The sequence below is a fragment of the Silene latifolia genome, chromosome 4, assembly GCF_048544455.1.
Source record: "Silene latifolia isolate original U9 population chromosome 4, ASM4854445v1, whole genome shotgun sequence".
In the NCBI taxonomy this organism is placed as follows: domain Eukaryota; kingdom Viridiplantae; phylum Streptophyta; class Magnoliopsida; order Caryophyllales; family Caryophyllaceae; genus Silene; species Silene latifolia.
The window spans coordinates 107,316,563-107,335,140 of NC_133529.1; the positions used below are offsets into that span (position 1 = coordinate 107,316,563).

The 18,578-nt window shown below is 39.1% G+C and overlaps 1 protein-coding gene and 1 long non-coding RNA gene across 3 annotated transcripts in view; one reads left to right on the forward strand and one right to left on the reverse strand.

Moving 5' to 3' along the window:
• Nucleotides 1-18,578, reverse strand: part of LOC141652392 (uncharacterized) — a 278,323-nt gene that overhangs the window by 216,497 nt on the left and 43,248 nt on the right. The window lies entirely within an intron of this gene.
• Nucleotides 5,247-5,998, forward strand: LOC141652390 (uncharacterized). Its single transcript, XM_074459853.1, has one exon. It carries the CDS (start codon nucleotides 5,501-5,503, stop codon nucleotides 5,708-5,710), a length of 210 nt encoding a protein of 69 aa, XP_074315954.1. The 5' UTR covers nucleotides 5,247-5,500; the 3' UTR covers nucleotides 5,711-5,998.

The following is an 18,578-nucleotide window of genomic DNA, read 5'->3' on the forward strand; positions in this document are numbered from 1 at the left end:
TATATACAATAGCTATAGAAAGCACTAGAAACCTAATAAGATTACAATCTTTATGTGCAAGGTAAATATAATATACACATTACCATAACAACCAAGATACGGTATGATATCGAATCATACCATATAATATCGTATCTTTCTATACTCCCCCTCAAGTTGGAGCATGGGGCAAACCAATGCCCAACTTGCCCTGTAAATACTCGTAAGCTTCAACTCCCAACGCCTTCGTAAAAATATCCGCTAACTGCTCCTTACTGCGTACATGGGAGGTTGAGATGGCCTTAGCTGACAAATGGTGACGAATAAAATGACAATCTATTTCAATATGCTTTGTCCGATCATGAAAGACGGGATTCTTAGCAATATGTATCGCTGCTTTATTATCACAATAGAGATGCATAGGTTGATCATGGTTAACTCCAAGACACTTCAAAAATGATTTCAACCAAAGCAATTCACTCGTAACTGCTGCCATTGCGCGGTATTCTGCTTCGGCAGTCGATTTTGCAACGGTAGCTTGCTTCTTAGCTCTCCAGGAAATTGGGCTAGTACCCAATGATACAAAATACCCCGTCAATGATCGACGGGTTAGTGGACATCGCGCAAAATCAGAATCAGAGTATCCATGGAGCTGTAAGTTCGAGTTTCGATTGAGAATAATCCCCTTGCTTGGTGTTCCTTTGACATATCGAAGTACTCGTAAAACAGCATCCATATGCTCCTTGCGTGGAGCATGAACAAACTGCGATAATACATGCACCGCATAAACCAAGTCAGGCCTCGTAATGGTTAAATAGAGAAGACGACCGACTAACCTTCTAAATTTCATGGGCTCCTTAAGCAAATAACCATCAGCTAACGCCAAGTTGTGGTTGGGTTGAATAGGCGTGGCAATTGGCTTAGCTCCTTCCATACCTCCGTCTTTAACAATCTCGAGTGCATACTTTCGTTGGCTTAAAAACAATCCTCTCGGTCCAGATGCCACCTCAATGCCCAAGAAATAGCGCAATCGTCCGAGGTCCTTGATCCCAAAGCTACTATCGAGAAATTCCTTGAGACGCGTGCATGCTTCATCATTGTCACTGACGATAATCATATCGTCTACATAAACCAAAATACCAAGGAATATCCCATTGCAATTGTATGTAAACAAGGAGTAATCCGCAAGAGACTGAACAAAGCCATATTTCTTTAAAGATTCGGTTAACTTTGCAAACCAATTTCTCGAGGCTTGCTTTAACCCGTACAATGATTTTAATAATCGACACACTTTATTCGGCCCTTGTGATTCGAACCCCTGTGGTAGTCGCATATACACTTCCTCATCCAAATCTCCATGAAGAAATGCATTGTTCACATCTAACTGCGTAATCGACCATCCTTTGTGCAATGCAACAGTCAGAAGGCAACGCACGCTAGTCATTTTAGCAACCGGCGCAAAAGTCTCATGATAATCAATGCCTTCAATTTGAGTGAAACCTTGCGCTACCAACCTTGCCTTATAGCGCTCGATTGTGCCATCCGCTTTGTATTTCACCTTATACACCCATTTGCAACCAATAGCTCGCTTTCCTGCCGGTAAATTAACAATCCTCCAAGTTCCATTTTCTTCTAATGCATTGATTTCTTTGGACATGGCCTCTCGCCATTCTACCTTCGTGGCTGCCTCGTAATAATTCCGAGGTTCCTGAATATCATCAATAGCAGCTAGAAAACATTTGTGAGCATTAGAAAAACAATTGTTTGTAACATAATTATCTATTGGATAACGGGTACCTTTCTTACGAATTGGCGATTGGACTTCGTGAGCTTGATGCGTGGGGTTTATTATACGAGTGGATTTGCACAGGTAGTCTTTCTTCCAAGCCGGTTCAAATTTTTCTCGAGCACCTCGTCCCATTGGTACACTTGTTTCGGTCTGATCTGGGACTTGTTCATCAGTTCGCTCATTGACAGGTTGTCCTTCATTATCATGAATCATTGCACTGCCATCACTTCTCTCTTCCCTCTCATCACTACGTCCCTCATCTCCCTCTGAGTCATCATCTATGACATGCTCTGTTGGTTCATAATTCGTCGTCGGTGGTTCATTATTTGTTCTCTGGTCGTTGCCCATAGGAGTGTCCTTGCCAACGTCCTCATTTGTGATTCCCATAGGAAATACATGTTCATAAAAAACCACATCCCGTGACTCGTAAATGGTGTGTCGAGCAAGGTCATAGACTTTCCATCCCTTCTTACCATGGGGATAACCAATGAAAATACATCGCTTACCTCGTTCATGAAATTTGTCCTTCGGTTTGTCTTTGCTATGGGCGTAACAAAGGCAACCAAAAACACGTATATTATCTAAACTTGGTTTCTCGCCATGTAACAATTCATAGGGAGTGAGATCATCAAGTATGCGAGTGGGTGTTCGATTGATTAAGTAGGCTGCAGTTAAGACACACTCCCCCCAAAACTTGAGTGGTAGATCAGCCTGAAATCGTAGGGCACGGGCCTTTTCTAGGATATGCCTATGCTTACGTTCTACCCTCCCGTTCTGTTGTGGGGTATCTATATTACTCGTCTGAAAAACAATCCCATGTTCGTTGTAATAGTCTTTCATAGTTCCCGAAAGAAATTCGGTTCCATTATCACTTTGTACGATTTTAACTTGCTTACCAAATTGTGTCACAGTCATTTGGCAAAAATTCTTTAATAGTTGGCTTACCTCCCCCTTTTCTCTCATGAGATATACCCATACGCTCCTGCTATAATCATCTACTATAGTCAGAAAATAATGGGCTCCTGACAGACTGCTCGTGCTATACTTACCCCATATATCACAATGGATTAAACTGAATAATTCCACACTTCTTTTATTATTCAACTTAAAAATTGATCGTGTTTGTTTAGCACGACAGCACGAATCACAAACATCGTCTAAATTCCAAGATAAATTTTTGCCAACTAAATTAGAAAAGGAAGGTAAAATACTATGAGATGGATGACCTAGTCTCCTATGCCATAATCGACCATCACTGCTTGCCTGCGTCCTGGCCACGGTTCTTCTAGCAGGCTTCAGATAATAAACCCCATCCTTGTGCTCACCCCGTCCAATCGTCGTCTTCGCAGATTGGTCCTGTATAACACAATGGGTAGAATAAAATGTTACAATACAATTATTTTCTTTAATTAACTGTTGAATTGAAATTAATTCACAATTTAAGGTTGGCACAAATAGCACGTCTCTTAGGACGAAATCACGGTCCACAGTAACTTCTCCGTGCTCACATGCTACGATCGTGGTTCCATTGGGCAGAGAAACAGTAGAAGGTACTCCTTTCTTTATATTTGTGAGTAATTCCCGTTTTCCCGTCATGTGGTGTGATGCACCACTATCTAATAGCCAGCTAATGATAGGTTCGTTTGCATTACCTGACAATTTTTGGCTACCTTCGGATTTGCCCACCAGTAAGTTGCGTATTTGTGTCATCTCTTGCTCTGTGAACCCTTGCTTACTCGAGTCACCTTCATTCGTGGTGGCTGCGTTAGCTGTCTGGTGGCCCCCTCCTTGTCCTCTGCCTCCACGGCCGTAGCCTCTGCCTCCTCTTCGACCTCTTCCTCGGCCTCTAACAGGTGCTCTCTCGGGGTATTTCTCCCAACAATCCTCTTCAGTATGGTACCACTTCTTGCAAACTGCGCATTGTGGAGGTTCATACTCGCCTATTTCCTTACCACGTCCTCTACCGTCTCCTGTGCTAATTTTCGCTGCCATGGCTGCGTCATTAATTTCTTCTCTCGGCTTCGTCACATTCCTGTGTCGTTCTTCTCGCAGAACCAGTGCATAAGCTCTGCTAAGTGTCGTAATCTCATCTTCCATTAACAGGTTTGTGCGAATGTTGCCGTAGAGAGTTGTGTCGAGCCCCATGAGGAATTGATGGACTTTCTCCTCTTCTCGCTCTTTCGTCATTGCCTTCGCAGCTCCACAGGTACATTGAGGAACGTGACTATAGTTTCCTAGTTCATCCCAAATCGCCTTCAATCGAGTATAATATTCAACAACCGATTGATTTTTCGTTTGTTTACACTCGTTCAATTCTCCTTTTAACTGGTGTACACGAGGTGCATTACCAGTTGAGTACCGTTCCTTGAGTTCTTTCCAAATCTCCATGACGGTCCCTGAAAACGTGATACTTGGGTGAAGTCTAGGTTCAATAACATTCCTTAGCCACGATTTTATCATGGCGTTGCACTGTCGCCACGCAACTGACTGAAGAGTTTCCTCTTCTCCTTCGATGACTTCCGGCCGTTTTATGATTCCCTCGACGAACCCCAATTTGTTCTTGGCGTCGAGTCCGTTCCGGACAGCATCTGCCCATAAATCATAGTTTTCGCCATTAAAAATCAGATTTGTCAAAGACAAGTTTGGACTATCAGATGGGTGTAAATAGAGCGGCGAAGATGGAGCAATTTGTTCGATTGTCTTGCTACTAGCTCCCTTCTTTCCTTCGCCTCCTTTTCCTGTCTCTCCCACCGTCATTCTGATGTTTGTTTAATTTGTTTTCTGTGTTTGTTTTTTTGTTTTGCGGAAGGTGTCCTCAGGATCCTAACACGCTCTTGATGCCATGAAGAAACGTGAAGGACAAAACAGGAGGAAAATTGTATGTGTTATTCAATGAAAAAGAACAGAGATTACATCGTAGCTTATATACAATAGCTATAGAAAGCACTAGAAACCTAATAAGATTACAATCTTTATGTGCAAGGTAAATATAATATACACATTACCATAACAACCAAGATACGGTATGATATCGAATCATACCATATAATATCGTATCTTTCTATAGAAAGTGGTACTATTGTTTATTATTTTGGTGTTCCGTGTCCTCTTTTCTTTCAGGTGATTGCTTTTCTTTAGTTATTGATCGATGGTAAAAGCAAGATGCAAAGTGTAAAGGAGTAAACTATAGAATTAAAGGATGTGGCTTATGGCCTTGTGGCCAGTGTGCAATCTTGCTTTTTTTTTTAGTTGGCTTGACTGTTTGTTGAAAAAAATAAACACTATTTTGTCATTGGAGAGAATTAAAAAGAAAAAAAAAAAAAGAGTTAAGATGGAGTAATTAGATGCAGTTAGTATCTTCATTTCACAATGGTGGATTTAGGGAGTTAGGCCTTGTTTTTCTGGCTAAAACTGTCTGAACTAAATTTAATGGAACTGAACGGAAGAAAAAAGTTAATTTGCGAGGAGAAGAGTTGAACTAAAAACTGAACAGTTAACCCTCAGCTCAAGTAAGCATGCAATGACTTTGATGAACAACTGTTTCCTTCCATTCATGGGTTACCTTCCTCAGAGAGTTTTCCTTTTGTCTGAACATTAACCTGTACTTGCCTACCTTCATTTCTATATAATGACAGTTCGAGTACTTCTTTCGGACATCCCGACTACTATTCATCCTTTCCACAATAACATATCAACCAGAAGAGATCGTCAAAGGGTGGAAACAGAAAGAAAATGGCAGATTGGGGCCCGGTTATAATGACGTTGGTCCTGTTCATCCTGTTGACGCCTGGACTACTCTTCCAGCTGCCCGGGAAGAGCAGGGTGATTGAGTTCGGAAACATGCAGACTAGTGGCATGTCGATTTTAGTCCATACTGTCATTTACTTCTGTCTCATCACCATTTTCTTGATTGCTGTTGGTGTTCATATCTACACCAAGTAGTCCTTGTTGCAGGCCTTCAAGCATTTCATTGCTGAGATTTTTGCGTTTCATTTGATTCTTCTTGTTTTTTGTTATCTTTCGATTTCATTCCCACAAAATTGTGTTTCGGTTTAATTTAAATTCAAGGAAGTTGTGCATCTCAAACTCCTGAATGTAGGGATTTGATGATGTAATGCACCTTTTTCATTAGGTAGTTTGATTAAAGAGCTACAAATATATCAAGTACAAACCTTACCGTAACAATTGACCATTAATCTAAAATCTTTTATCATCCGACTGAAATGGAATTTATGAAACTTCATAAATTAAGTTCAGTTAATGAACTCCTACAACATCAACAGAGAGAAAAATGATCTTACAGCATCATTCGATCCGACAATCAGAATGCTGTCATCTTTGGTTGCTAAACCAAGTCAGTCCTGATATGCATTTCCAATTTTCCATGCTGAAAAAAAAAACGCCGAAATTATCATCATCTTTGGTTGCTAAGCCAAGTGACAACAATGCGAAATTAAACAATCTATAAGTACAACCAGAAACACATCACTAATCACGCAATCAAAAACCTGGATTCGAAAGACGAGAAACACTACCCCGAAATATCACGGGTATAAACAGCCCAACAAAGGAACTCTCGGCCAAAGCCCAACAAAGCGGACAAAACACCAACAAAATAAAACATCAAAACCAACCCAATTATCCACGGCATTAAAATCATCCCAATCACGAATATAATCGATCCGAATAACATCAATGCTAGCGAAATCCCCATGAACAGTGACGCAAATGTTGCAGGGGATATATGCCACGATGTCGTATCGACTTGTATTTCAGGAAAATGTGTCGACGAAAATGGGAATGTGATTGGGGACGGAGTTTGGAGTACGTGAACTATCATTGAAGATATTTCATTTAACACCCGAATTTCTGGACCCTCTTCTTCTCTTCTCATTGCTTTCTTTAAATTCAGTTCATGAATGATGTACGTATTTTTTAGCAGATTATTAAGTGTAACTTTGTGAGGGATAAGGGATATCCGTTAATAGCATGGGCACATCATGGCAGGATCAATTGTAAAACAAGTGATTGTTGGAAATAGGGGATCCTTGAGCCAAGTTGTTTTTTTCCAATTGTCCCACAAAAGGGTTTGTTTGTTAAAAATTTTAGTTCCGGAAGGGCAGGCCTCTTTCCCGAGAAGGATGCAAAATTCGAGACGAAAAAGGAAGTCTACACCGAGTTATATCGTATACAACAATTCTCCTATAAGACCGTCCTATAGCATAGGACTGACCCAAAAGGAGAGAAGCCCAAAGATAATATTTAATATAATATTTATTTTAATTTTAGTTTAACAACACGACATTTTATGATAAAAACTAACCTATTTAAATATACAAGTTATTAATATAAAATTTTAGTTTATCAAAATAAAATGTTTTTTTAAAAGTATATTAACTAATTTTTTGCGAGTTTTGGTTATTTGATTGAAAAAGGGAGTTATAAGTTAATTGTTTGGGCTTTTGGGTTATGGACTGGCTATAAGACAGTCTTATAGAACAATTTGTGTATCGTATAATAACAGCAAGAAGTAAGGATGACGACTTCCAAGAGCCCGGCAACCGTATCTGGAAACAACGATTGGTGGCGCTTAACCTGGTCTTGCTTGCTAAAATGGGAGAGTAGTGTTGGTTTTTGGGTTTATATATTCAACTCCTCCTTATCATATCACTAGTGGATTAAGGGAGCCTTTTGTAGAGGCTTTGCGAGAGGCTTAATTTCCTGCCTACTAAAGATCGTCGACAATTTACTAATTATCGTCGACAATTTTAATGAACTTCCAAAATTGCCCCTCCCTCACACTCCCCTTATATTTTTCATATTCTTCAAAAATTAACCTTTCACACTTCCAAATTTTTTAAAAAAAAACCGACTCACATAACAACAAAAAAACGTTTCAACCGCATCATTTCCGTCATCAAATTCAAACATTCAACAAGGTATGTGATTGTTATTAATTTTTTTTTTGAGTATTTTCTTAGTTTGTAAATTTGTGACGAAATTAGGATAGATGCCTTTATTGTAGACGGAATTAGGATAGATGCCTTGATTTGAATCGGATTTAGTCGTGTTTTGCAAAAAAAAAAACAATCGATAAATTCAAAAAAAAAAAAACGAAAAAAAAAACGTACCTCGGCTGGGACGAAGAACATTTTCGTTCAGGTCCAGGCCCAGGCCCAGACAAAAATGTTCTTCGTCCAGTGTGGGTCTTGGACGAAAAACATTTTCGTCTGGGCCTGGACCTGGACGAAAATGTTCTTCGTCCAAGCCCATTTTCGTGTTTTTTTTTCTTCTTTTTTTTTGAATTTCTCGATTGCTATTTTTTTTAAAAAAAAAAACTTATTTTTCCGTCTTGTTTTGTTATCGTTATAAAATAATAAATTATTAATAATAAACCTCGTCCGTGCCGAATTCGTTGTAAATTTATTTATTTTATTTATAAAAAATTTTAAAATTTAAAAAAACCGTCTCGTTTTGTTTTCATAAAAAAAAAACCCCCGTTCGGAGATATTTCGTTTTCTTTTAATTTTTTAATTTACTTAAACTTATTTTTATAATTTCTTTTGTTTTATTAATTTAAGTAATCAATGCGTTTTTGTTATTTTTTGAATAGATGGCCGGTGGAGGAAAAGACCGTCACGTTCGAGCTCGAAAGGGGCTCTAGTTTGAGTCTGAGGTTGGAGATGGTAGTACCCAGTCGTGAATTGCGGAGCAGTTGGAGGAGGTGGTTCGGTCTGGTGATGTGATAGGTGAGGAGGAGGCGGGTGCTGAGCGAGTGCGTAGGGTGCCCCGTAGACGGAATGAGGAGGGGTGTTTTCAGCGGATGTCGGATGGTAGTTCTAGTAGTGTCGTGACTCTGAAGAAGAAGAAGTCGGGTAAGGATGTCTCTTGGTTGATTTCCGATCCTGTTCCGGGTGGTCCTCAGTTTCCCCACGTGATTCCATGGCCGAGCATTTTAACATGCCCCTTATTTCTGCTTTCGTTGAGAGATGGCAACCCGACACCAACAGTTTTCACATGCCTTTTGGGGAGATGTGCATACTCCTTCACGATGTTGCGCAGATCTTAGGTGTTCGGGTTGATGGTAACTGTTGTAAGGTGGAGAGTACGGACGGGACGTTGGCGGATCCCCTTATGTTTGTTTGTGGCTTCTTTGGGATTTCATCAAACGAGTTGAGGTTGCCGTTAAACCCTAGTAAGAAGGCCCCTATTTACAAGAGTGGGGGTATATTGGTAGATGCAGTTTGTGACATGGCGGTATTTAGTTGTGATGTTGTTTTTGCTCAGGGGTTTTTGGCTGCGGTGTTGAGGTCGACACTTTTTGTCGACAAATCAGGTGATAGGTTACGTCCTCAATTGTTTCCCTCAGTGACTGATACTGATTGTGTACACCAATACGCTTGGGGAGCAGGTGTACTAGCCTTCATGTACCGACAGTTGGGTGTGGCTTCACGTGCTGGTGTGAAGACTATTGGTGGTTACTTGACTTTGTTGCAATCGTGGATCTATGAGTATTTTCCTATGTTCAGACCCGGTCCACCTTCGGTAATTGACCCTACTCAGCTTCGGTCGTGTTCTTGGAGATCCGTTGGTCCCTTCGCTCAAAATGCGGAGAAATTGTTGGAGTATCGGAGGTAGTTAGATGGGCTTACTTATGCTTCCATTAGGTGGGATCCGTACGGGCCGCGTCAGGAGGAGTATCATCCTCATACTCTGTTTGCCGGTTGTATTCGTTTCATGGACATAGCCGAGCCGTACCAGCCCGATCGGTGTTTACGTCAGTTTGGGTATGTGCAAATTATACCCAATCCCATTATGAGAACGGTAGCGCATCGTCCTGCTTCGGGGATAGGGTACGAGGTTAGTGTCGGGGTTGCGGTGGCCGATCATCTTTGGGATTGCTGGGAGGATCACTTGGTTCACCTTTCTCGTAGATCGAGACCAGTTAGTTTTTCGGGTGAGACGGCGCCAGATTATGAGGATTGGTATAATTGGAATTCTCACCCGTTGATCATTGATCCCGACCACCATGATGCCCCCGCTTAGGGATGTCAGTGGGGAGGGTACAAGTGGGTATCACTCCGCAATGGGGTGGGGATGGGTAGAGCATTGGCGGGTGGTAGGGCGGGTGCGGGTACGAAAATTGTACCCGTCATGGGTCATGGGGCGGGGATGGGTTTTGCATCTTACCCACCTAATACTTGCCTACTCGCCAATAATTTAAAAAATTAGTAGGATTATGATAATTATAAATCTTATTTAGTTATAATTGAAATATAAAGCGAATAATAGATATTTTATAAAGTTTTTACTAATTTATTTGGTGAAAAAATTAAATTATAAAGATAAAGTAAAAAAAAAATGGAAATTAATATGATTAAACTAACTTTTACGAAAAAAATTATCGAATAAATTTATGGCGTAGCGGGTTAATGGGTAAGTGGGGCGGGTAAGGTTTTATATTTCCACCCGTCGGGGCGGGGATGGTTTTGGAAACTTGTACCCGCCACGGGTGGCGGGGCGAGGATGGGTACGAGTTTTTCTTGGTGGGTACCGGTACGGGGGAGCCTATATCCACCACCGCCCCGCCCCAATGACATCCCTACCCCCGCTGCACATGATGATTTTGATATTCCTGCTGAGGTAATAATTTTACTTACCGTTGTTGTAATAATTGTTTAACTTTCTTACTGTTTGTCGATAATTTTTAAAATGTCTTAGTTATTTTTGTCAATTTGCAGACTGCACGTGCTGTAATGTTTCAGTTTGGCGAAGCCGGAATGATTGCCGATGACAAGAAACAACTTGCCTTTTTCCGCAAGATGATGAAGAACTTCGAACCATTTGTTGAGAGGGCTAGGGAGATACAAAGGCATAGAGGACCTCGTCAAACACCCGGTGATCGTGTTCAGCGTAGATCAGATGGTGTTTATACAGATAGCGAGGAAAAGGATGATCAGTAGTCGGGAGACTAATTTGTGTTTGTTTTCATTTATTTTGTACGTTTTTAAAGACATTCTCTATGTTGGATGATTATGTTAGTTGACTATTTGAACCTTGTTTAATTCAAAAAACATGACGGTTTTAAATTCTGAAATTTCTGAAATTTCTGGAATACATAGCAACTGATGCAAATTCATACATTTCTGGAAATACTCACTACTTCATGAAAATGGCTAACATAAGGAAAACAAACAAATACAAGATACACTTGAAATAAAACTTCATCATCCTTGACATTTCCGAAATCTCTTTTTTTTTATACCTTTCACTTGCTCTTTCATGACATTTCCACTTGATGCATCATCATCTTCATCTTCACATGCTATCTTCAACTTTTTTTTTATTGTCAAATGATCTTCAGTCAACCACGATACAAAATGATCGCAATCTAAACACTTAAAATACGCTTTCTTTGGATTATTAACTGACCCGGAAATCTTGATGATAGCGTTTCTGTGACAACGATTGCAAGATTTATTCTTAAAATTAAGGCCTTCAATTGGGTGGTTTCCCCACATTGAGGATGATGTTGACATAAGTAGAGAGATGAAGAAGAAAATAGAAGAAGATGAAGATGAGTGAAAAATAGAAGAAGATGAAGATGAGTGAAAAAATACAAGAATATGTGGATGTTTATATAGGGAAAAATAACCGTTAGAATTCAAAAATAACCGTTAGAATTCAAAAATAACCGTTACAATTCAAATATAACCGTTACAATTCAAAATAACCGTTACAATTTAAATGTAACCGTTACAATTCAAAATAACCGTTACAATTCAAATGTAACCGTTATAATTCAAAATAACCGTTACAATTTAAATGTAACCGTTATAATTCAAAAATAACCGTTACAATTCAAAATAATCGTTACAATTCAAATGTAACCGTTATAATTTAAAATAACCGTTACAATTTAAATGTAACCGTTATAATTCAAAAATAACCGTTACAATTCAAAATAACCGTTATAATTCAAAAATAACCGTTATAATTCAAAAATAACCGTTACAATTCAAAATAACCGTTATAATTCAAAAATAACCGTTATAATTCAAAAATAACCGTTACAATTCAAAATAACCGTTATAATTCAAAAATAACCGTTACAATTCAAAATAACCGTTATAATTCAAAAATAACCGTTACAATTCAAAATAACCGTTATAATTCTGTTGTGCCGGGTTTCTCCCATCTCTTTCCTCGGCCCTTACTTTCTGAGAACGATTGTAGATTTGTCGCCGATTAGGTCTTGACTTTTCCGGATTCCGCTGATGCAAACCCGCACTAATAATAGCCGGTCTAACGTGAGCTCTAACTTGGGCGTCGATATAAGCCAACTCCTCTTCATCAAACTTTGCAAAGTATCTGTCGCCGTCACAATACAACGTTAAAGCATGATTATGAAACACGGATCTCATGACAAGCTTCCACTTATTCTCTTGTATTTCAACAACTTTCATTGAAAATTTGCATTTGCACCATGCGGTAACCGTGTTAGCCCTCATTAAAGAATCGGCATCCTTATTTACGGGACCTCTTCCACCCATCCGACAAACAAAATAATCTTGTCTCAAATTCGTGTTACGACCAACTCTCTTGTTGCTTGCTCTTTTTATACCAAACCCGAGTCTAAGTCCGATCTCAAATGCCCAATTAAACGCTTCCATACTTGATGCAAATAATCTGGTAGTCGTAAAATGATCTGAGTAATCAATACCGTCTCCATCGTTATTCACCTGCGCACGCATTTCGATAAATTAGTTAATCATAATTAATTATTTTATACGAAACGAGTCGGAAAAAATAAAAACTAAAAAAAATATAATACAAAGGTAATTAATTATTTTGATTGTTTTATACAAAACGAGTCGGAAAAAATAAAAAAATAAAAAAAATATAATACAAAGACGGTAATTAATTATTTTATACAAAACGAGTCGGAAATTTTTTTTAAAAAAAATATATAAGACGGAAACAAAAAAAAACACGAAATGGGCCTGGACGAAGAGAATTTTCGTCCAACACCAGGCCTGGACGAAAAATTCCTTCGTCCAGTATGGGCCTTGGACGAAGGAATTTTTCGTCCAGGCATGGTGTTGGACGAAAAATTCTTTCGTCCAAGGCCCATACTGGACGAAGGAATTTTTCGTCCAGGCCAGGTGGTGGACGGAAATTCTCTTCGTCCAGGCCCCTTTCGATTTTTTTTTTCAATTGCATTTTCAACTAATTCCGTCAAGAAATCTATCATAATTCCGTCTACAATCAAGACATCTATCCTAATTCGAGAATCAATCGATAATAAAACATAAATTTTATACAAAACTAAATCGTAAACTCACCTCGTTACTAGCTTCATTGTTGAAATCGTTGTTAAAATCGTTCTCGTTCATGTTGTTAATTACAAATCCCGCTTTTTTTTTTTTTTTTGAAAAACCCGTCTTTTTTTTTGTTTGAAATATTTTAGTGAGACGGTAATTGACTTGTGTTTTAGTGAGACGGAAATTGACTTGTGTTTTAGTGAGACGGAAATTGCATTTTAGGGAGACGGATATGGAGTTATGTTATGGAGGGCAAACTTAGAAATTTACATTATTGTCGACGATAATTAGTAAATTGTCGACGATATATAGCAGGACCCCTTAATTTAGCTGCCACGCGTCGTGCCCAAGTCCGGCCCGGATCCGGATTCGGGATTTGGCAATCGCCAACAGTTTTGTCAATCACAAATTGTTAAGTAGGACTGTCTCTTACCATAAGACCAACCCAACAACTAAAAGTCCAACAAATAAAAAAGAAAAAATTAAAAGAAATCCACAATATCCCTACTACCACTGACAACTCTACGCTACTTTTCTACTTTCAATCACTCAAGCACTCAACTTGTTTTCCCTTCTACTTCCTCCTTAGGTATGATTATTGGTAAGATTCCCCAAAGTCTTAAGAGTCTGTCACATCAATTTTTCACTAACTTTTATTATTTATTTATTGTTCAGACTTATCTCAGACTTTATATATTATGAGTCAGGCCCACCTCAGACTCTACTTTTTCACTTTACTTGAGAGAAAATGTGGGGTTAAGAATAAAATAACAAAAATAAAATAACACTTGCCTTTCTTTCATTGGATGTCTTCTTTTATAGTGGGGTCAAGACTCATGTAGAGTTTTAAGTTGAGTCTTGGATTTCCAAGACTCAACTTAAGACTTTGTCAAGACTTTATTAAGACTACGGAAATTTCCCATGGTACCCTCGAACTTTGGCAGATTACACATGGTACCCCTCATTTTAAGTTTCTACATATGGTACCCCTGTATTTACCTTTTTCTTTCCCAGAATACCCTTAACAGAGTTTCCGTCATGACGCCGTTAGTTTACATTTTTAAACACTTCATTACCCCTTGCTTTTACCCATAACACATATTTTAATTTCTCCCTTTACATCTTCAAACATAATCTCCCTTATCCTCTCTTCCACCACCACCACGTACTACCACCACACCACCACGGACGACCCCCCACAGCCAGCACAGCCAACAACACCATCCAACCCCAACACCACCACCGATGACGCCACTCTGACGCCTTTTCGCCGGCGACGTATTTCTATATTCCTCCTCGTTGGCGACGCGTTTTAGACCCACGACACCACCCTTAAACGACCAAATCTGGTGTCTTGAAAGGAGGGGAGAGAGTTTTCAACTTTGAAGGACGAATTTTGTGGTGTTTTATGTGGTATTATGGAGGTAAGTAGTAATTTTAAAGGGTAGAATAAAAGGAACAAACAGTCCGGTGTGGGGGTGGATCGACTCGTCGGTGGCAGGTATGCCAGCTGCCCGCGACCAATTGCTTGCCGATCTGGATCACGATTGTGGTGGGTGGTGTTGAGTGTTAGTTGTAATCGAATTGGGGAATGTTGATGAATGTTGATTGAAGATGATTTTAATCGATTTGGGGATTTAGGGTTGATAAGGGTGGAAACGGTGGTGGTTTTAATGGTGGATGATTTTATTATATTTGTTTAACAGATTGGTGGGAGGGAAAGAGGCGGCAGTGGTGGGTTGTGAACTTGCATGGTGGCGCCGGCGTGGTGGTCGATGAGAGCGGGCAGGTGGCGGCAGTTAAGAAGAACATGATAATGGGTGATTTGGGGATTAGATATGAAAGTTAATATGAGGGATTAGTGTATTAAATAACAAAAAAAAGAGTTATTTGTCAAATAAGTAACGGAGTGATGACGGAAGTTTGGCAAAGGGTATTCTGGGAAGGAAAAAGGTCAATACAGGGGTACCATATGTAGAAACTTAAAAGGAGGGGTACCATGTGTAATCTGCCAAAGTTCGAGGGTACCATGGGAAAAAACCGTTAAGACTATGATAGATTATTGGTAGTCTTAGGCGAGTCTTGTCTTAAAACTCACCAAGTCTTGTCTCAAGACTACCAATAATCTTACCCTTAGGTGGGTGAGATTATCAGTCAGACTCTCCCAAGCCTTAAGACTATGTCACATCAGCTTTTCACTAACTTTTATTATTTCTTTATTGTTCAGACCCAACCTCAGACTTTATACATTATCCGTCAGACTCACCTCAGACTCTAATTTTCCACTTTATTCCTTTTTTACAAAAAAAAAAAAAAAAAAAAAAAAAAACGACATATGGAATGCATTCATTGAATAATTTCTCTTTAATGTCGGGTCAAAACTCATCTAAAGTCTTAAGTTAAGTCTTGAATTTTCAAGACTCAACTTAAGACTTGAGTAGATTATTGGTAGCCTTGAGTGAGTCTTGTCTTAAAACTTATCAAAGTCTTATCTCAAGACTACCAATAATCTTACCCTTACTCTGGTTTCATACATCGACTACACTATTCCTCCACACAAATATCTGTTTCAACTTTCAAAGCCATCAATTGCAATTCATGTGATTTGCAAAATAGGTGAGTTGTTTGTTTGTTCCAAATCACATGAATTGAAGTTCCATAGGAACTCCAATTCCTCCATGATGTGGGAAGTTGCTGACCTAGATCTCCGTAGGTAAGTGGGAATTCCTGTGGAATTAACTTCCCACATTCCAACCAAACAACTTTTTTCAATTTAATGTGATTTACAAAATCATGGAAACTCTTATTTCCTTGGAATTTCAATTCCCTTAGCGAACCAAACAACCTCTTAGTTAAAACACTTAGTTTCCAAACTAAAATCCGCAACCATTAATTTAAAAAGCTAACTTGACAAACACAAAGCAATTTTTTAATTTTATATCAAAAGAAGCAATATAGAAACTTGAGTTTTCGTCATAGTTACATAGAGGTTTTCAAGTAAAAATTGGAAGTATTTTTTTTTTGACAGTCAAATTGGAAGTATTGAAATTAAAACTTTTAGATGTTTAATTCTGTACGTGGGTCAGTTAAAATGACGAGGTAACTATTTATATATGTCAAGGTTTTAAGAAAACTCAAAGTTTTCAACTTAAAATTAAAAGTTTTCAATATAAAAACTTGAGTATTTAAGTTTAATCAATTGGTCAAAATTTACAAGTATTGAATTTTTGTTTACAAACCTGGGTAGTTGGTGTTGGCACTTGGCAGTAACTATCAACATGATTCTTTAATTTTGACTGATTGCTCAAAGGTGAAAAAGAGTTGAATACTAGTAACTGCCCGTCTCATTATAGACGAATATTATTCATCTATGCCTATAGACGGATAGTGTCCCTCTCACAAATGAAAATGGATAGTGCAAGTGGGTGTATTCATTTACAATCCACTTGCACTACCCACATTCATTTGTGAGAGGGACACTATACGTCGGATAGTGTCCGTCTATATTTCTATAATGAGAATTTGTGTACTAGTAATGAGAACTGTGTCAATTACAAAGCCGCAAAGGTCGAGAGGATGTGGATGGTAGAAGCGGCGGAGTAGGTGGCGAGGGTAAGAAAGTACACTGCGGAAGCGGTGGAGAGTTGGCGGTGATTTGAACATGGACTACAGTTATAATGGAGGTGTGAATAGCACTGATGATGGACGTGGAGTATATAAATTCGTTTTTATTTAACCTCTTTTTTTGGGCCACACTCTTTTATTGGGCCCGTCCTATGTTATGGGACGGTCCTATAGAAGAGTTACTGTTAGTCAATTATGTTGCTTTCTATTTTGGACTTGGTCAGTCAATGCTGTTAGTTGGTTGAGAGCTTTCCTCCTCCATTTTTTCACTACCTTTATCCTCTCTAAACTTTATGGGTTAAAGTAAATATTTTCTGATCGTTCCATAAGCTCTCAGTCACGAGTGGGCGCGTCTGGTGTTGTAGTGTAAATCTTTGGGGAACTACCGGTAATTGCTGATCGTCACCACGGTCGTACCGAAATAGTTTTCACGGCAGTGACCCTCATACCACGTCACTACGAAACCAGTTATGTTTTCTGATTTCTTTATCTTTTCATTATTACTGCTCTTTATCGCATTACAATTTGAAAACTATTTACTGTTGCTGTAACAATGTCGACTGTTTTGTCCAAAATCCTTCCTGATTTGACTAAGCATGAACGACTAGATGGTAATAACTACAAACGTGGGTCACAAAAATTACTCATGTTTTTTGAACAACTCGAAATTGATTATGTGTTGTTTAGTGACCCTCCTACTGCTGTTAAGGAGGTAGCTATAGCTGTGTCTGTTGAGGATACTCCTCCTGTTATTTCTGTCGTTAAGTCAAATGAAGAGACTATTAAGAAATTTGATAAAGACAATAAGACTGTTAGATGTCAACTTCTAAACAACATGTCTGACACCTTGTTTGACCTTTTTATGGTTCATAAGTCTGCCAAACTGACATGGGAGTCCTTAGAGGCTAAATATAGGGCTGATGATGTAACACCCCCATACTCCAAGTGCCTTACCAGGACCACTTAAGGCATGGAAATGCTACCATCTCGGTTACCCGAGGCAATGATTATCATAAGACAATAAAGAAACATATTTAAATAATAATTAACGTTTAAAGTGATTACATGCCAAAAACCAAAACTGATAAAGAGATACAAGTTCTCCAAAACTATCTACTATCAAAAGACTATAAAACTATCAAACACAGCGGAAGACTTCTAAACTGCATCGTGGTGACTCCTCCCAGTTATCCCATACGCATCAGTTCATACCTGCTCAATAATCGCTCACCACCCCGAATGGATCACCACGTTTTAAAACATTTAAACGGGGTCGCATTACTAATCACACGGTTCAATATATCAACAATAAGATAAAAGACAGCCTTAACCGTCACACACACACACAACCACCAATTCCAATCATCTCAATCACCGATCGTCCACTGGACTACCGCCCGCGATGGGGGACCGCACTGTCCCACCTAAGCCCCGCTCATCGTACGAGCGATAACCCCGTCCATTAATGTGCACATCCCCTTTCGTGGCGGGTTCCACGAAGGGCGAAACTAGGGCGTGAGATCACTCCCGCAAGTGACCCCACTCAGCCGAGAACGCATCTCGAGAACCATCAACAAACACAACCACAATCACAATCACAATCACAATCATCATATCAAACAACTAACTACAAAGACATCACCAATATCCCATTATGGGACTAATACCGAGTAGGAAATCCTACCTGGAAAGCACAACACGCAGACGGTATCTACAACGTATCAAACGGCTCCTCTACGAATTCTCCTCCTATCATTCAACACATAGATGCTACCATTCAAATACTACTCACAAAAACCCCCAATTCCTAAATTAGGGTTTCACCAATCTTAACAAAACATTATATAAATTATATTAAAAGC